This window comes from Solea senegalensis, linkage group LG19 (assembly GCF_019176455.1).
Source record: "Solea senegalensis isolate Sse05_10M linkage group LG19, IFAPA_SoseM_1, whole genome shotgun sequence".
Taxonomy (NCBI): Eukaryota; Metazoa; Chordata; class Actinopteri; order Pleuronectiformes; family Soleidae; genus Solea; species Solea senegalensis.
In genome coordinates this window covers 383937-401441 of record NC_058038.1, presented here as the reverse complement: position 1 = coordinate 401441, position 17505 = coordinate 383937, and the positions used below count along the sequence as shown (strand labels likewise).

Below are 17505 nucleotides of genomic sequence, written 5' to 3'. Positions count from 1 at the left end.
AACACACACACACTCTACAGTCAGTGGGTCAGACCATATGAGGATGTCAAACCAAACACACACTCAAGTCTTTCACAGTTAAACAATATGAGGACGTGAAACCAAACACACACTCAAGTCTTTCACAGTTAAACAATATGAGGACGTGAAACCAAACACACACTCAAGTCTTTCACAGCTAAACAATATGAGGACCTGACGAATAAACACATGTATGACTTATGTCAATAACTACTATTATCTTCTATTGTAGGGTAACAACAAACTGTTGACAACATTTTAGACAACTGTCTCTGTAGATAAAGATGAAGAAAAACGTTTGTTTGGTTAGTTTTACAGCGTGTCCATCATCTTAATTGTTAGCAAATTAGCTAAGTTAAGTTCACATGGGGATTGTTGGGACAGCCAAAATTAACAAAACTTTAACTCTGTATGAAGGTGATAATAAAGAAAAATTAATGATCAGGCAATTTGTCTAGACAGTTGGAATAATTTACTTGTAGTTCCTTTTAAATTACCTTTAACTTACCTCTTCAGATCAGCGTTAGCGTGTCCGCATTGCAAATGACGTCAAAGATCTTGTATATGCCAAGACGCATATCTCCACAGTACTGAAGTTCCTGGATGGGACGTTCGTCAGTGTGGTCTACATTTCAGAAGCTTTAAAATCAAGCCATGAACCGTTCTTTACCATGGCAGACTTTATAAAATATATTCACAATGATAGATCCTACACTGTGGATTATTTAGCAACTTTAGCAACTCAGCCGTCTTTGTGAGCCTCAGCTCAGTCTATTGGCCAATCACAGGCTGCCTTGCCGACTTCCTAACCAATCAGTGGCTGTGTTATTGACTGCTGAGTAACCAAACATGCAGTGTGTGGCAGCATTCATCTCAAATGTCTTTGATACATGAGTGAATTAATTATATATATATACATATGAACATTGTATCTATAAATACTGTATATGTACGCATATATACATACATACATACACATATATATACACACATATATACACACACATATATACAGATATATACATATACGTGTGTATGTATGTATACATGTGTATATATGTGTGTATGTATACATACATATACACATACACATACATATATGTGTGTATGTATGTATACATGTGTATATATGTGTATATATGTGTGTATGTATGTGTATATATATATGTGTATGTATGTATATATATATGTGTATATATGTGTGTATATATATGTATGTATGTATATACATACACACACATATTCCAATTTCTTTTTTGTTTTGTGTGTTGTTTATGTGTTTTATCATAAAAATGACACACAAAGTTTCTAACATTCAATTTCATTATTCAGGATTTTCTCCTTTCATTGAAAACCTTTGATATTCAGTTAACACATCACATTACTGATGATCAAAATCAAAGACACAGACAGAGAGCACACATACATATACACAAACACAATGTTACGCTCTCTAATGAGAGCGGTTTGGCTACAAAGAGGAAGCGACAATGCAGAGGAGACAGATCATGATTTAACAAGGTTTATCGTGGGAATTTTATATAATTGATGATGCAAGGGGAATGAGAAATGGAGGAGGGTTCGGAGAGATGGCCGATGCAGCTGTGCCCGTGAAATGGCGAGAGCCCAGGGTGAGACTCAGTGAGTAGAGGAACGCTGGATGGAACAGACTCACGATGGTGAATAGAGACAGGGGAGGTTCCAACGGCCGAGATGGGTTGTGGTGAATCCGCAACTCTCGGGGAAGCAAGAGACATGGTGACCTGAGGCAGAACAACACCAGTGAGTATTCCGGACGTCAGAGTTTCAGAAATCACAGCAGAAGTCATATGAGTTACCACTGGTAGAGCAACAACAATCTGACGCTGGTGACTGGGACGGCAAAGGCTTAAGAAGCCTCCTGATTGCTCATCGGGAGCAGGTGAGGATGAGCAGCCGCAGGTGTTGCTGATCACCAGCGTCATCAGTGGAAGTAGGTCAGCCACGCCTCCTGCAGAGAGGGAAGAGAGAGAGAGAGAGAGAGAGAGAGCAGCACGAGGAAAACTACAAGAATAATAACGGTGTAGGAGAGTGGGATCATGACACATAAACACATACACATACACAAACATAAACACATACACATACACATACACAAACACAAACACAAACACATACACAAACACAAACACATACACAAACACATACACATACACAAACACACACACAAACATATATACACATACACATACACAAACACATACACATACACACACACAAACATATATACACAAACACATACACATACACACACAAACATATATACACAAACACATACACATACTTAACAATCCTAAAAATGTGGCTTAATCTCCAACAACTACAGAAGTCTGGTGTAAAAGTCACTAGTCACTCGTGTGTGTGTGGCGTATAAAACGAAGTCACCACAGTTTCACTCAGCCGTGCAGTGATGACTACACCCACATTAAGTAGGTACTTTTTTGTAGTGGAGATGCAACCTAATCGTGCGAGTAAAGACTTGAGAGACTTTTTCCCCAAAATCTGACAACAATACATGGAATTTGAAAGCAGCATTACAGTTTGACCAGCAGCTAACCTACTGACCAGCTACTCTCTGTATTTACTACCCATAGTATGTGTTTATACAGATATTGTACATATTGTATAGTGTGAATAAGAGTGTGAACAATGTTAAATATAATTTTTTTTTTTTAAATATTGATAAATATATGCTTTGGCAATGTAAGATGTACGTTACCATGACGATAAAGACCCTTTTGATTTGATTTGAGAAACAAACAGACAGACAGACAGTAAGTATGTAGTAATCTGTGCGACCCGCCCAAAAGCTGGAAGCGTGGGCGCGCTCCGGTATTGTATCGTGAGCGCGCCTCTGGAGCCACTGTACTGTTCTGACAAGTGCTGGCTTCACGTGTGCTAGGAGAAAATAACACTCTTTGGCTTTGGCGCACATAAACTATTAGGCTTAACACACATTGTTTTGTGATACACTTAAATAAATATTGAACTAAATCACAAATTCCAGAAAATTGAATCAAAGGCAAGCTATATTGTTTCAAATAATATTCACAATGGAGGGCCCACTTATTTACTCGGTGAATTTTGATTGATTTCTTATTGCATTTAATTCATATATTTTGTGAAAGTCCGTTTTCCACATTGCCTTACGTCAAATTTACCAGTGTAACATACAAATTTATATTTTTACACATTAATGTCTACACTGAAACGGACTAAGACGTCGACCGCTCCGACGGCGTGGATTCCGAGGGCCCGTGAAGGCAGCAACGGGCAGGGACAGCGCAGCCTCTGGTCTCTCTAGTCCTCGCTGTTTGTATCGATGAAGTTGTTTCAAAGATGGCGGACTTCCTGCCGTCCCGCTCTCTTTTATCTGTATGTTTCCCGAACTGTCTCCTCACGAGTGGCGAGGCCGAGCAGCTGCGGAAGTCCAAAGAGATAGATAAGTGTATTAATCGAGATAAGACGTATGTTAAGCGACTAGTGAAGATACTGTTACTCGGAGCAGGCGAGAGCGGCAAGTCCACTTTCCTCAAGCAGATGCGCATTATCCATGGGAAGGACTTCGATCAGAAGGCCAAAGAGGAATTCAGAGCCACGATTTTTAGTAATGTTATTAAAGGTAAGGTGACACTGAGCAGGACGCTCGTTTAACGTGTTCACACATGCTTGTTTTTGAACTCTGTGAGCTTCACTTCACTTCATGGTGTAACACACTGGGAAGCTGGTAGCTATGCTAGCTGCTACAGCACTTTTCTGTGCTCCACAAAGCTAAGTCCGATTAGCTGCTTCAGAAACGCCCATGGTGTGTGTGTGTGTGTGTGTGCGTGTGCGCGCGCTTTGTTTATTCACAGCTTCACACATATCATCACTTTCCTCTTCACCTACTGTGGTTTGTTGTGCTCATGCACGTAATTCAGTTTACTGTAAACTTACCACCAACTCAATGAAAGCATGCCAGCCCTCTCCTACTCTACTGTCCTCATCTCCTCCTCTCCTCTCCTGTCCTGTCCTGTCCTGTCCTGTCTCATTACATTACATTACATGTCATTTAGCAGACGCTTTTATCAGTGGAACAGTGGAGTGGTAGAACAGTGGAGTAGAGGTGAACATGTTGGTCAGTGGTTTTAACTGTCAGATTCTTACAGACTGTCATCTCAGCAGTTTTTAAGTGGAGTACAAACCACACAGCGTGACATGATGCAATAATTGGGGTATGACATCAGGTTTGATGTATGTATGCGTCCTCAACTGTATGCTACAAGGCAACTTAGTACAGAAGAAAGAACATAGTAGCAGGTTGTAGCAGCACATGCTCAGAGATGGTGTCCCATACCACAGTTTGACCAGCATCAACATGCTCTCCCTAGTCAAATGACTCTTTAATGCACACAGGTTTTATTAGGCATGTACAATATTATCATCACAATATCGGTATCAGCAGATATTGGCTTTAAAATTTATTATCGGATATTTGCAAACACACCCAGGTGATGCTAATATGACTTCAGGGTTCAACCTCCTTGGCGCCCTTTACCACCATTATGTTTTATGTTTATTTTGCTCAATAGAGGAAATATTAGGGGTGTCAAATGATCATGTTAATTGCGATTAATTAATAACAGTTTTTATAACGGGACATTTCAAAAACGCCCCCATGCCACCGTTAATAAAGGTAAAGTGATAGAAGGAGTTAGCTTACCACTGAAGCAGCTCAAGTTTAGCCTACCACGTCAATGCAAAGCACCCAGTCACGAGTGCAGCCACAGCTAATGTTAGCAGCAGAGATGTTAGCAATTTAGCGAGCCATAGCAAAGCTCTTCACCAAACTAAACTGGAGGAGAACAAGTCTGTGACTGACAGGCTACTTTATATGGACCTGATATTATTATTTTATTTGTATTTTCTAATTATTTGGAGTTTGACAAAAGAACACAGCGGAATGTAAATGGCTGCATCTGTTCAAACAAATTAATTTATAAAACCTCTTTTTGTTATATATCAATCTATTGATCTGCCTCAATAATGTAATAATGAATTTAAATGGAAATACCTCAAGTTAAGGGCTTTTCTCAGTAATTTTTCGGTGTGATTAAAAAAGAGTTTAATTACATCAATTAATTGCAGATCATAATCTGTAATTATTTTTTTTAATCTCTTGACTGCACTAAGAAATATATCTGCATCTGCTGTGACACCAGTGTGTAAAATATGTCAACTTCACTACATAAGAGACTGAATGCCCTCTGCAGTTGGATGCAGGGAAAAAGTTGTATATTATTATATATTATTATATGCACCGAAATGACAATTGTTGGCAGAAACCGAAAATTAGAAATTCACTGAAACATTTATTTTTTAGCACCTGTTAAATGCTGGAAAGTCTCTTTGAGCTGCAGAGAGCGCAGACATTCACTTCACACCAGAAAACATTCTCTCTGTTTGAGCAGTGAACTAAAGACATCAGCACTAAAGCGTCTTCTACACAAAGAGGTTGAGACGCAGCACGGAGTGAAAACAAGGAAGGGTAAAGCAAACACGTGTCTGTCAACACCTTATACTAAGATCTACTCAGATCCCCTCACTTTATGGCGACTGTACTCGATCCTCGCAGATGTGGGAATAAAGCAGCGTGTAGAGAAACGATCCAAGCTGTGTTTGATGCAAAGAAGAGTCTGCACCAGACCAGGAGCATGATATGTTTGATGAGATCATAGATTCTGAATTGATTTATTCTTTAAGCATGTGACGGTCAGTGCTGCTTCACTCTGCCGATGGTGAATGTTACTGTGAACATACAGAATACGTGATTGAGTCCACCTTCATTTTGAACACAGGTGTATACTCTGCTCCACAAACACACACAGCGTTGGATCAGCTGTCAGTCAGTGTGAGTGTGTGTGTGTGAGCTGCCAGTGACACTGGTCATTGAATGGGAAACACTGTGTGTAATTAGCACCTCAGTTACTCACTGAGCAGTTTTGTTTTCTCACTAGTACACAGTTGTGTGCAGTTATTTGTCTTGTGCTAATTTACGCTCTGTTACATCTGCCTAGTTGTAAAATGAGTTGATAAAATGAAATAAAAAAGAAAGAGGAATGATTGACCTCTGAGTCTGTTGTAGAATGGCAGCTGCTGAATGTTAGAGGAAGTGTTTACAGTAAACGGGTTATTACAGTAAGTGTAAACTGTGTTTGATCTGTTCATTACTGAATGAGAAGCCAGTGGAGCAACAGGTGCAGAGGCATCTCTGGTGGCTCTGACCACAGCTAACGTGAAAGCAGCAACAAAACTGCAAGATCTCCCTTTCCCCTGCTTTGAAAAGCAGGGACAAGTCCGTACAACAGCGCGACTTCATGTGCGGCTAACGTTGTGGTGTCATGGCGACACATGGGATGTGACTCTGTCGTGTGCTGCTGGAAATCTTTCCAGAAGAAGTGATGTAAGCAGGGTTGGCCGTGATCGGATAGAAATCAGATCTCGATGTTGACACCAGAAACACTATCTGCTGTCTATGTCTGTCAATCAGCTGTGAAGCTCTTTTGTCTTAGGATGCATTCACACCTGGTCGTCCACTTCAGTAATAGAACACATATTTGATACATTGTTTAACTTTTCAGCTTGGTTCATGTTCACAAAGACCAATCACAATCGCCCTGTATGTGCACAGAAATCCATCAACCTAAAAGGTTGAATTTGTGAAGGGACCCAAAAAAGATCTCCTGCGACCCATCTATGGGGCCCAACCCAGTCTTTGGAAGAATTTGGAATCACTGAGCTCCTTGTTAGATGTAGTTTTATAGAAAATGATATAGTCTGTTATAGAGCTGAAATCGATGAATTGATTATTAATATATTATTAAGCTATTTTGATAATCGATTAATCAGTTTGAAACTTTTTTCATGATTAAATCAAGGTTTCTGATCGTTTAAGCTTTTTAAATTTCTTTGAACTGTGTAACAAAGAAATCACTATAAGTGAATTATTTTGGTTTGTGAACAAAACAAGACATTTGAGAACATCATCATTTCCAGGTTTGACAAACACCAATCAACATTTTTTAATGTTTTCTGATATTTTATGGACCAAACCATTAATGGAGAAAATAATCGACAGATTCATCGATTATGAAAACAATCGATAGTTGCAGCTCTAGTTTGTAATGTGTGTGAGGATTTTACCACTGGTTGTCTCGACCTGTCAGGGATGGTGTTAACGCCCTGTCATGTCGTGTGATGTGTGGTACTGGAAAGGCTCAGGAGGAAGTTACTGATGCTGAAGCAAAAAGGAAACTGGAGGTGTCTTTGTGTCGTCTCAGGACTGATGATCTGTCTGTCTGTGACACTCTACGTATCCACGGAATAAATGCTGTTCATTCAATGGAAACATCTGGTTTTATTGTGCAGGGACTGATCATGATTCTCTGTTCCATGTGTCAAGTTAAAGTGTGTGTGTGACAGAGTTGTCACGATACCAAAATGAGTAACCGCGATACTATACCAGACAAAGTATATAAATATATATATAAAAAATTTATTTGACAATAATGCTTATTTTCCAACATAATAAACCATAGAGAACAAAATACAATAAACAGGAACTGATTCCCTGTGAAAACTATATTTTTATGCATTTTTCTATGTGCTTTATACTTTGACATCCTTTAACTCTTCATTCCTCAGCCTGTACACGGAGCATATAGCCTAATATTAGCCAATACTAACCTGGTATTCGACATATAAATGTGGGTGACGACACTGCAGGTGTTTTATGAGGTTGGATGTGATGTGACTTTTGGAGTTTGTCTTTTTTTTTTAGCAAAGTTAGCGGTGCCACTGACGACAACGCTGCGGCAGACTCGCCGCTTGGGCCCGGTGCTTCTGCCATGGTGAGTGTGTTGTCTCGTGTTTGTGACTGTAAGACGTGCGCGGGTCTGGGCGAGACAGAACTTTAGCTTGATGTTTGTTTTGAAAAGAATTTCTATCGAATAGTGATGTGTCGATCGTGAACGATTCGTTCAGTATGAACTAATCTTTTGTATGACTCGGGAGTAATGAGTCATCTCAGTGAGTGATTCGTTCATTTTCATCCAGTACCTTCCTTCACCACATGATGGCAGGCAGATGCATAAGCTCAGCAGGAAACCTGCCTGCTACCGGCTACCTGTTGCTGACGACCTCTTCCTGGGTGAGCTCCACGCCCGGGAACCACTTATAGCACCATCACAGGCGGATAGCCTCTTGTCCAGAGTCCGAGTCCACCTTCAAATCGATTCTAGCAGGCAGGTGGCTAGTGCTGGCGTTGCTGTGACCAAGGCTAGTGAGGCTAGACAACATCTTCCTTTGGACAGCATGACACTCACACACCGCCCGACTCGGCCCCGCTTTATCCACAGAAGCTGTCGGAAAAAGTTGGTTTACCACCGGCGGCATGATCGGTGCATTCCTTCCATCTGGACGTCTGACGCACATCTACAACGTCATCAGAGCGCTGCCGTCTCCGGCTGTAGTCCGTGCCGTAGTCTCGCTGGAAACACCGCGAGACTGTCACAAACCAAGCAGGACAAAAAACGGGGAGCTGATTCCAGCCTACTCCGCCCTCTTCAGCGCCACACCACTTCAACAAATGTCAAAATTGAACTTTTAAACACTCAATCCCTGAACAACAAATCCTCCTTCATTCAGGACCACATTGCTGACAAACTTTTGTTTGCTGAGGTCTATTGCTGAGGTCTATTCTGCCTTGAATGAAGCCTGGCCTCCTGGCTATAGCTAACTGGAAAAAGCCCGCTGCTCTGGCCGTGGTAGTGGCGTAGCTGTGGTATACAGAAGCAATTTTAATGTATCTCCCCTACCTCTGCCTGCATCTTTGTCATTTGAATGCCTTGCATTTAAATGCAAACCCCCTTACTCATTTACGATACTCTTGGTCTACAGGCCCCCCAAATCTAACTCAGCCATCATGCCAGAGATACATGACCTCCTCACCACACTCTGCACAACCTCAGCTAATATTATAATACTTGGCAATTTTAACATCCATGTTGACACTCCCTCCTGCCACCTTGCTGCTGAATTTTTGCATCTCCTTGACTGCCTCAACCTGACACAAAATGTTGCTGTCCCAACACACACCAGGGGGCACACTCTTGACCTAGTCATCACCAGCTCCACTCTCATCAGCAACCTTTTGGTGTTTGACCTGGGCGTGTCTGACCACAAGGCCATTTCAATGGAGCTGCCAAACCTGTATCCCCCTGAAAAACTCAAACGCCAGATCAGCTTCAGGAATTTAAAAAATAACCTTAAAAACCCAAAAGGTTGCTGATGAGAGTGGAGCTGGTGATGACTAGGTCAAGAGTGTGCCCCCTGGCGTGTGTTGGGACAGCAACATTTTGTGTCAGGTTGAGGCAGTCAAGGAGATGCAAAAATCTCTCTTCTGTTAATTTTCAAACCGTCACTGACTCTGTAAATTTCTATAATGCATCACTGAGAAGCCTCCTGGACCTCCATGCCCCTGTCAAAACCAGAACAGTTACATTCACCCATTCAATTCAATTCAATTCAATTCATTTCACTGTGTACATGCTTCCCCTTGGCCGTGTCATCAGTCGGCATGGAATATCTTTCCATTGCAGCTATACACTCAACTCTACCTCAAAATCAACCCAGCATCCTCTGAATTCCTGCCACCCTCCACACTCATGACCTGCACCCACCAATATCACCTTCGCCGGCCACGACATCCACCTCTCTTCATCAGTCACCAACCTTGGTGTAGTAATGGACCCTCACTTGACCTTTGGACTTCACATCAAACAGCTTTGCAAAAACTCTTTTTACCACCTAAAAAATATTGCAATACTCCGCCCCTCTCTCTCTCACTTCCAGATGCAGAGAAACTTATCCACGCCTTTATCTCCACCAGGCTGGACTACTGTAATGGTCTTCTTGTCGGGATCACAAACAAAAACATTCAGAAGCTTCAACACTGTGCTGCCGGGATCCTCACAAAGACTCGAAAATTTGACCATATCACACCAATTCTCAAATCCCTTCATTGGCTCCCAGTATCACACAGGATTGAATACAAAATCTCACTACTAACCCACCAGTGCCTCTATGGTAATGCTCCAACCTACTTGAAGGAGCTAATCACCCCTCAACCCACTCCACGACACCTCCCCTCCGGCCAGGCAAACGTCCTGCGAATCCCAAGGACCAAGCTCCGAACGATGGGAGGCTGAGCCCTCTGCCACGCTGCTCCCAGTCTTTGGAACGCTCTCCCTGACGACCTGAGAGCACCACTGACCCTAGACACTTTTAAAAAAGGCCTAAAAACCCACCCTTTTAAGAAAGCTTTTTAAGTTTAATTGGAGACGTTCCCTCTCCAATTATTATCATTTATTTATTATTTGCTTGTGGTATTTTGTTTATTATACTTTGTCAGCTGAAGCAAACGATGTTGCCTTCAGTGTTAAAGGGGACATATTAAAGGGGACATATTATACTCTATTTCCCCCATTAAAATAGTTCCCTGGTGTCCTAATGAACATGTCAGTGACATGCTTTGGTCAAAATACCATAAGGATGAAGAATCATAGCAGTTCAATAACCCTGCTAAACCCGTCCCTTTCAGAACGCTCAGTTTTCATGCATGGTCCCTTTATATGCAAATGAGACACAGGCAAACACACACCCACTTCTTCCAGGGCGTTTCTGATTTGTCCTCTTTACAGTGCTTTACAGCTCTATTCGTCTCCCCCCTCCCTCCATTAGTTCTCTGACAATATCAACATGGCAGCGTGCGCAGAAAACAGCGAGAGTGCCGTCACGGGAAGAGACGTCCTACATAAGGATCGAGCCGAACAGTGCCGAACTGTAAATCAGTTAAAAACACTTAGGAACAGCACCGCTGATAGCCACTGCTGATCGCCAGCGGCACACGGCAGTATCAGACCAGAGACTGTGCTCCGGAGACCTCACCACCACTGATCGCCACTGTGCTCCGGAGACCTCGCCACCGCTGATCGCGATCGCCAGCGGCGAGCTGCATAAACTGCCGCTGTATGTTACTGTATCAGACTGGTGACTGTGCTCCGGAGACCTCGCCGCTGGCGATCAGCGATGACACAGAGAGTGCAGCACCGCTGCACAGCTGCTTTATGTGATTGTATCAGACTGAGTCTGTGCTCCGGTCATGGAGGACGTACTGAACAAATATTTTTTAGCTCTGTGTGATCTTTTCTTAACAATTTGTGTGTTTGTACGTCGGTGAAATACGTCCCCTGACTAAATACAGTGACCGCTGGCTGCAGTCTGATGTGAAGTGGTGCAAACACACGAACACACGTTTGCTGACTTTACAGCGGTCGCCGTATTTAGTCAGCGACGTACTGTACAAACACACACATTGTTAAGAAAAGGTCACATAGAGCTCATAACTGACCATTCTGACACGTCCTAATTAAAAATATGACCGGAGCACAGACTCAGTCTGATACAGTCACATACAGCAGCTGTTTATGCAACTCGCCGCTGGCGATCAGCAGTGAATCAGTGGTGCTGTCCCTAAGTGTTTTTAACTGATTTACAGTTGGACAGTGTTCGGCTCGATCCTTATGTAGGACGTCTCTTCCTGTGACGACACTCTCGCTGTTTTCTGCTCACGCTGCCATTACATTACATTACATGTCATTTAGCAGATGCTTTTATCCAAAGCGACTTACAATTTAATTGAGTACAATCAGCTAGGGGTGGAATCGAACTTGCGACCATTGCGACTATGATGTCTTTCGCACACAGGATACGGTCTTAACCACTGAGCCACTCCACCCCATGTTGATATTGTCAGAGAACTAGTGGAGGGAGGGGGAGAGGAATGGAGGGAACAGGATCTGAGCGAGTGAGCGCTGTAAAGAGGACAAATCGGAAACCCCCTGGAAGAAGTGGGTGTGTGTTTGCCCGTGTCTCATTTGCATATAAAGGGACCATGCACGAAAACCGAGCGTTCTGAAAGGGGCGGGTTTAGCAGGGTTATTGAACTGCTATGATGTTTCATCCTTATGGTATTTCGACCAAAGCATGTCACTGACATGTTCATTAGGACACCAGGGAACTATTTTAAAAAATAGGGTATAATTTGTCCCCTTTAAGTGTTTGAGAACCTTTTTTACAACGCCCACAAGAGGGCTACAGCGCCACCCGCTGCAAAAATGAACGAAATGACTTAAAGATTAGTTCAATTTACTGTCCGAGAGTAAAAGATTCGAGTCAGTAAAAAGAGTCGAACTTCCCATCACTACTATCGAAGCGGAGCTGTCTTCATGGAGTTCGTTCTTGCCTACAGAAACACACAAACGGCCAATCAGCTAACAGACGGGCGGACCCAGCGTGCGGAAACAGCCTATCATGTCATCAGTAACAGGCAAACAGCCAATCATTCAGCAGCTGTGTCGTTCGGTTGCAGTAGTTGCAATGTGGGTTTGTTTACAAGGGAGTAGCATGTAGCGGAAACTGGTAGTATAGTAATCCATGGGAGTACTGTTGTGTAGAATTTCTAGTATAGTAGGAACCATTACGATTTGGCACCGTGGGGTACCGTGGGTACCATGGGTACTGTGCAACTCTAGTGTGGGGGAAACTATTCTTAGGTGTTTGTTAATTTTATTTTCTCATGATGAATCAATGCAAACAAACTGTGTGTGTGTGTGTGTGTGGACTTGTCTTCTGACATAAGAACATGACGATGACTACAAAGAGCGGCTCTGTACTCTTGCTGTCTCATTCTTTTTAGTATATCCATTCATATAACACAGTAATTAATATTGGGTAGCTTTATGAAAACAGCTGATGGCTGCACAGCATGGCTTTATAATGATGTATATAATATAAATGAGCCTTTTATTTTGCTGTTCTGTGTATTTTCGTCTAGATCAGTGATTTCCAAAGACTCAGCAAAAGACCACATTTGCAGAATTTTCTTCTTTGTAGTCGAGCTTCATATGTTTAGGTGCAAACTAACATGAAATGTAGCAAATATCTGATGGGAACTGTTATGGGAATTATGCACCTCATGTAATACATGAAGACAAATGCTCAATGCAACCGTTTGATGTGACCTGAGACCACTCACTCTTTGTATTGTTAATGTAACTGTTGGATGCGATTTTGGCCAGTGACCATATGTATTGTTTTAGGAACTGTTTGAAGTAACTTGTGAATAGAGACAATGGGTCTGCGACTGAGGGCAAGGTGATAACAAACCCACAGAGGCGGGGGTCTGCACCTTATGGCAGGGTGATAGCTGACCCATTGAGACAGATAAATACCTTGCGATTACTACAAGACAGGGAGTCTTCACTTTGTAACAGGCCTGTGTGTGTTGCTTTGTGAATGCTCCTCTTGTACAAGATTAAACCCTTGTTTGGACACTGAGCTGACTCCGATCTCCTTCCTATGGATCTCAATTCTTTTGACAGGAACAAGTCATTTACTAATACAAATTAATGCAAAGAATGTGCTCTTGTCATGAATAGGAATAGCTCTGGTGGGTTGTCAGCTTCTAATGTGAATATGAAACAAGACCCAGGACATGTAACATGGTTGACTGCATGCGTTGTGGTGTCAGACTGGACAGGAGTCTGTGATACTGTAGTTATTATTCTTTTTATTTGTTTGTGGTGTGGGCAACCAGGGGCATGTCTTCATCATTAGAAGGATTTGCAAACAATCAGCATTTTATGGACCAAACATCCAATCATTTAATGAAACAATGATGAATTGAGAATGAAAATTCTCAATTCTGATGAATTGAGAATGAAAATAATCATTAGTTGCATCATTAATGTCATCTGATGTTGGTAAACAAAGAAAACTGATGTGACAACCTGAACGACTGCTGATTTCACTGCATTCACTGTGTCACCTGCAGTATGAACTCTCTCATTTCATACACTTGACCCTGACCTGACTGTTATCAATGAGAAGATTGAAAAGACGTTTTCAATCTAAAGATACAGTGATTCTGCAGATCGATGTGCTCCAGTGAAATGCTTTCATATTAATGCCATTCATATTGAATGGAGTTTACTGTGGACAATATCCATGAATCAACATGTGCTGTTCCACTAAGAGATGCAGTTAAGACCGTTAGAGGTGAAAGACACAGGGACATTTAATTGATCCCCTACACCCTCCTCCTTCCTGTTGTCACTAACTCATAAAAGTACAAAAACAACTAGGTTTAACATCCAAAGCAACTTTGATTTGTCTCAAACAGTCTCCACATTAACCTTTTTAATACTTAGCACAAAAATGTGGGTGTGATTGAAAATAAAAATAAGGCGTTGGTAAATGTTTGTCTTCATGAGAAACTCACACACACACACAAAGACACACATGCACATTAAATAATGACATTGCTTCACTGTTAGATCAACAGGGGAATTGACTGCTGTGGCAGTGGTTACATGGTGAATAAAGGGAGACACCGTTAAATCTGTGGCCACACCGGACGTGGTGCTTGGTCACATGATAAACATGTGATACTGTGTCTGAGTTTACCAATAGAGAGCGATGTTAGAAAGCCAACTTACAACCTGAGATGCTCACAGAAGAAAAATACCTGCAGGGAGATGAATGAATGGAATGATATGTTGTGGTTTTCTTTAACTCTCAATGAGATTTTACAACACATACATATGATTTCACACCTGTTGCTTTATGAACCAATGAAGAAGAAGGGGAGTTTATGTCCAAACTAAAAATATTTTTCAATCACTCATACCCATTCACATGGTGCCGGCACCCACAACCATCACGCTACAATAAGACCCTGACCAGGACCCTGACAGATTATTGGACAATTAAAATATGATTGAAGAAAAGTATAATACCATAACGTTTGTTATTTACCTGTGTTCCTGCAGGATATTCTGTTTATTGAATTATTGCTCAGCCCTAACTTGACTTAATTAATGATAGTTATGAGCGATGATACATTGAGTGCTGAATGGATTTCAGTGGGAATATCTCTTCTCCTGGTGGTCAGATGATGATTGTCCAAACCTCTTGACAAAGGTTCTTGTGGATGTTACTGATGTTACTGAAGTGCTCAGATTTAGCGTTATGTTTGTCTCATACAGAGAAAAACACTTTAGCAGCAGCAGTTGAAATGCCGAAAAAATGCATTGGGCATTGTCGAGTGCGAAAATCTTGACATGATTATCCAAAAATCCTATGTATCGCATGCATCACTGTGCACTATTACTGTAGAATTGTACATTTACAATCAGCAGCAGCATTTTAGCTGAGTCAGGTTGTGGGCTGTTATTTTCTTCTTTATGGGAGAAGAATTTTTACATTTTTGAAATGGCTACAGCACAAATGTGCTGTTAACAGCTTTACAGTTTAAATAATGTTGAGTTGAGTTGAGTTAAAAGGTCTAAGATAACTGTATTGGACTGATATCAGTGTACAAACCCTTCATTACAGCAGCTTCTCATGTTTAACTGCCGTTAACTGTCGCTGCCAACTCTTACAAATATAACCAAACAACTCAACTGCATTCTGGAGCCACTTTTCTTTTAGGGAGATCTTTTTTTCCCCAGATGATTTTTTTGCCTTTTTTTTGGCTCAGTTGTGACATGTAACCAAGAGAGCCCGACAACAAGCAGCAGACTAGTTCAAGACTTGGTTTAGACCAAACTAAATAAACCCTTCTGACCCCTAACCAGGTGCTTTTAGTGCCTGAACCACATTGAGCAAACAATAATGTGTATTACAAAGACTGCTTGAAATGTGATAAATATACATTCTTAGCCTGAGTTTATGACCATGTGCATAAACGTTGGTGCTCATGTGTTTCTCATGTGAATTCACTTATTCAGAAGCATGAACCACTGAATGACCACTGGTTAACAAATGAAGCAGATCAACTATTGGATCTGAGACAGTTGGTTACTGTTATACCAGTGGGGCCACACGGTGATCCGGCGGCTTGCATTGATGCCTCACAGCAAGGAGGTCATCGGTTTTGATCCTAGGTTGGCTGAGGGCCTTTCTGTTCTCCCGGGGTGTGCGTGTGTGGGGTTTTCTCTTGGTTTTCCAGTTTCACCACAGTCCAAAAACCTTGGATAATTGGTCACTTTAAATTGACTGTAGTTGTTAATGTGAGAGTAAATGGTTTTCATGAGCATTGACGTCAGGGAGGTAGCAGGTTATTCAGCCACAGTAACTGTCTGAGACCAGTGTTATTATTGCCTTTGAAAGAAATGACTAATGTCCCTGTGTATTGACACCAGGATTTTTAGCAGCATTAGCAGTAGCTTGTGCTCTCTGAGTGGTTTTTGTTAGTTTGCATTAATGTTTGTCTCCTCCTGAGGGAAGCCACTGTAGCAAGGCTCTATCTCTGCATTCCAGGGACATGATAGCATCTGAGCGTGTTTCCTTCACTGTGAACACTGCACTGAACACTGCTGTTACTGCTGAAGTGGGATGATGATTGTAATGGGTCACATTTGAAATGTCAGGTCCATGTTTTTAATGAGAGAGCACAGGTGTAACGTGGAGTTGTGATGTTTGGACAGATTTGTCCTGGTGCTGCTGACAGTCAGTGTGTTTGTGACAAACAGGTCAGTGTGGGGTGAGTGGAGCAAAGAGCACAGCACACAGCTGTACAGTGAAGCAGTACGTTAGAGATATTAGTCCACACTGTAACATTAACAGTGTTATTTAAGAGGATAACACCGTTATTTGTGTTTCTCTACAAATATCAGATTGAAGCTGATAAACCAGTAAGAAGACAAACAATGGCAGCCGTCCTTAGCAACTCTATTTGAACAGCAATGGAAATATGGAACAGAGAATAAATGCTTACACTGAAATCATACTGTCACATGACCTCAACATGATACTGTTTAGTTTAATCCAATTTGTAAAAAATATGGCCAGTCAAGTTGTTATATAGATGTGTTAATAAATGCACTGACTTTTGAATAACAGGTAGTATTAAAGTTTAAAATGTCTCATGTGGCGTGAGCTGGTTTAGAAACTTAAATATAATGTCCATGTAAATCTATGATAAGCAGCTTCAGCTTTTTATTGAATTCACGTTTTGTCTTTGTTTATGTTCAGCATTAGTGGTTTTACATTTTATGTCCATTTAATTATCCCCATTTCACTGTTAAAACCCCAGTTTAATCATGGGTTTAAACAGGTTTTTCACCCACATGAATGTTAATTGTTTCTTTATTTGCTCTGAGTATTTCAGGTACATCACGACACCATAGAACCATCTGCTGGCCTTTGTCGTAGCCACTGGCTTTAATGTTTGACATTCTTACTTTTGAAAACCTGGGACTGAGCTTCATTTATTTCATCAGTCAGATTGTCAAACTCAGAGGTCTCACACGCTTTTTATTATTATAATAAAAAAACCCAACA

General features: G+C 41.5%; 1 protein-coding gene across 1 annotated transcript in view; it reads left to right on the top strand.

Annotated features, from left to right (window-relative positions):
• Window positions 1-3344: 3344 nt before the first annotated feature.
• Window positions 3345-17505, top strand: part of LOC122785486 (guanine nucleotide-binding protein subunit alpha-13) — a 36315-nt gene continuing 22154 nt past the window's right edge. Inside the window, exon 1 of the mRNA XM_044051307.1 lies at window positions 3345-3682. Within this exon, the coding sequence (XP_043907242.1) occupies window positions 3400-3682 (283 nt within the window). The 5' untranslated portion in view covers window positions 3345-3399. The remainder of the gene's footprint in view (window positions 3683-17505) is intronic.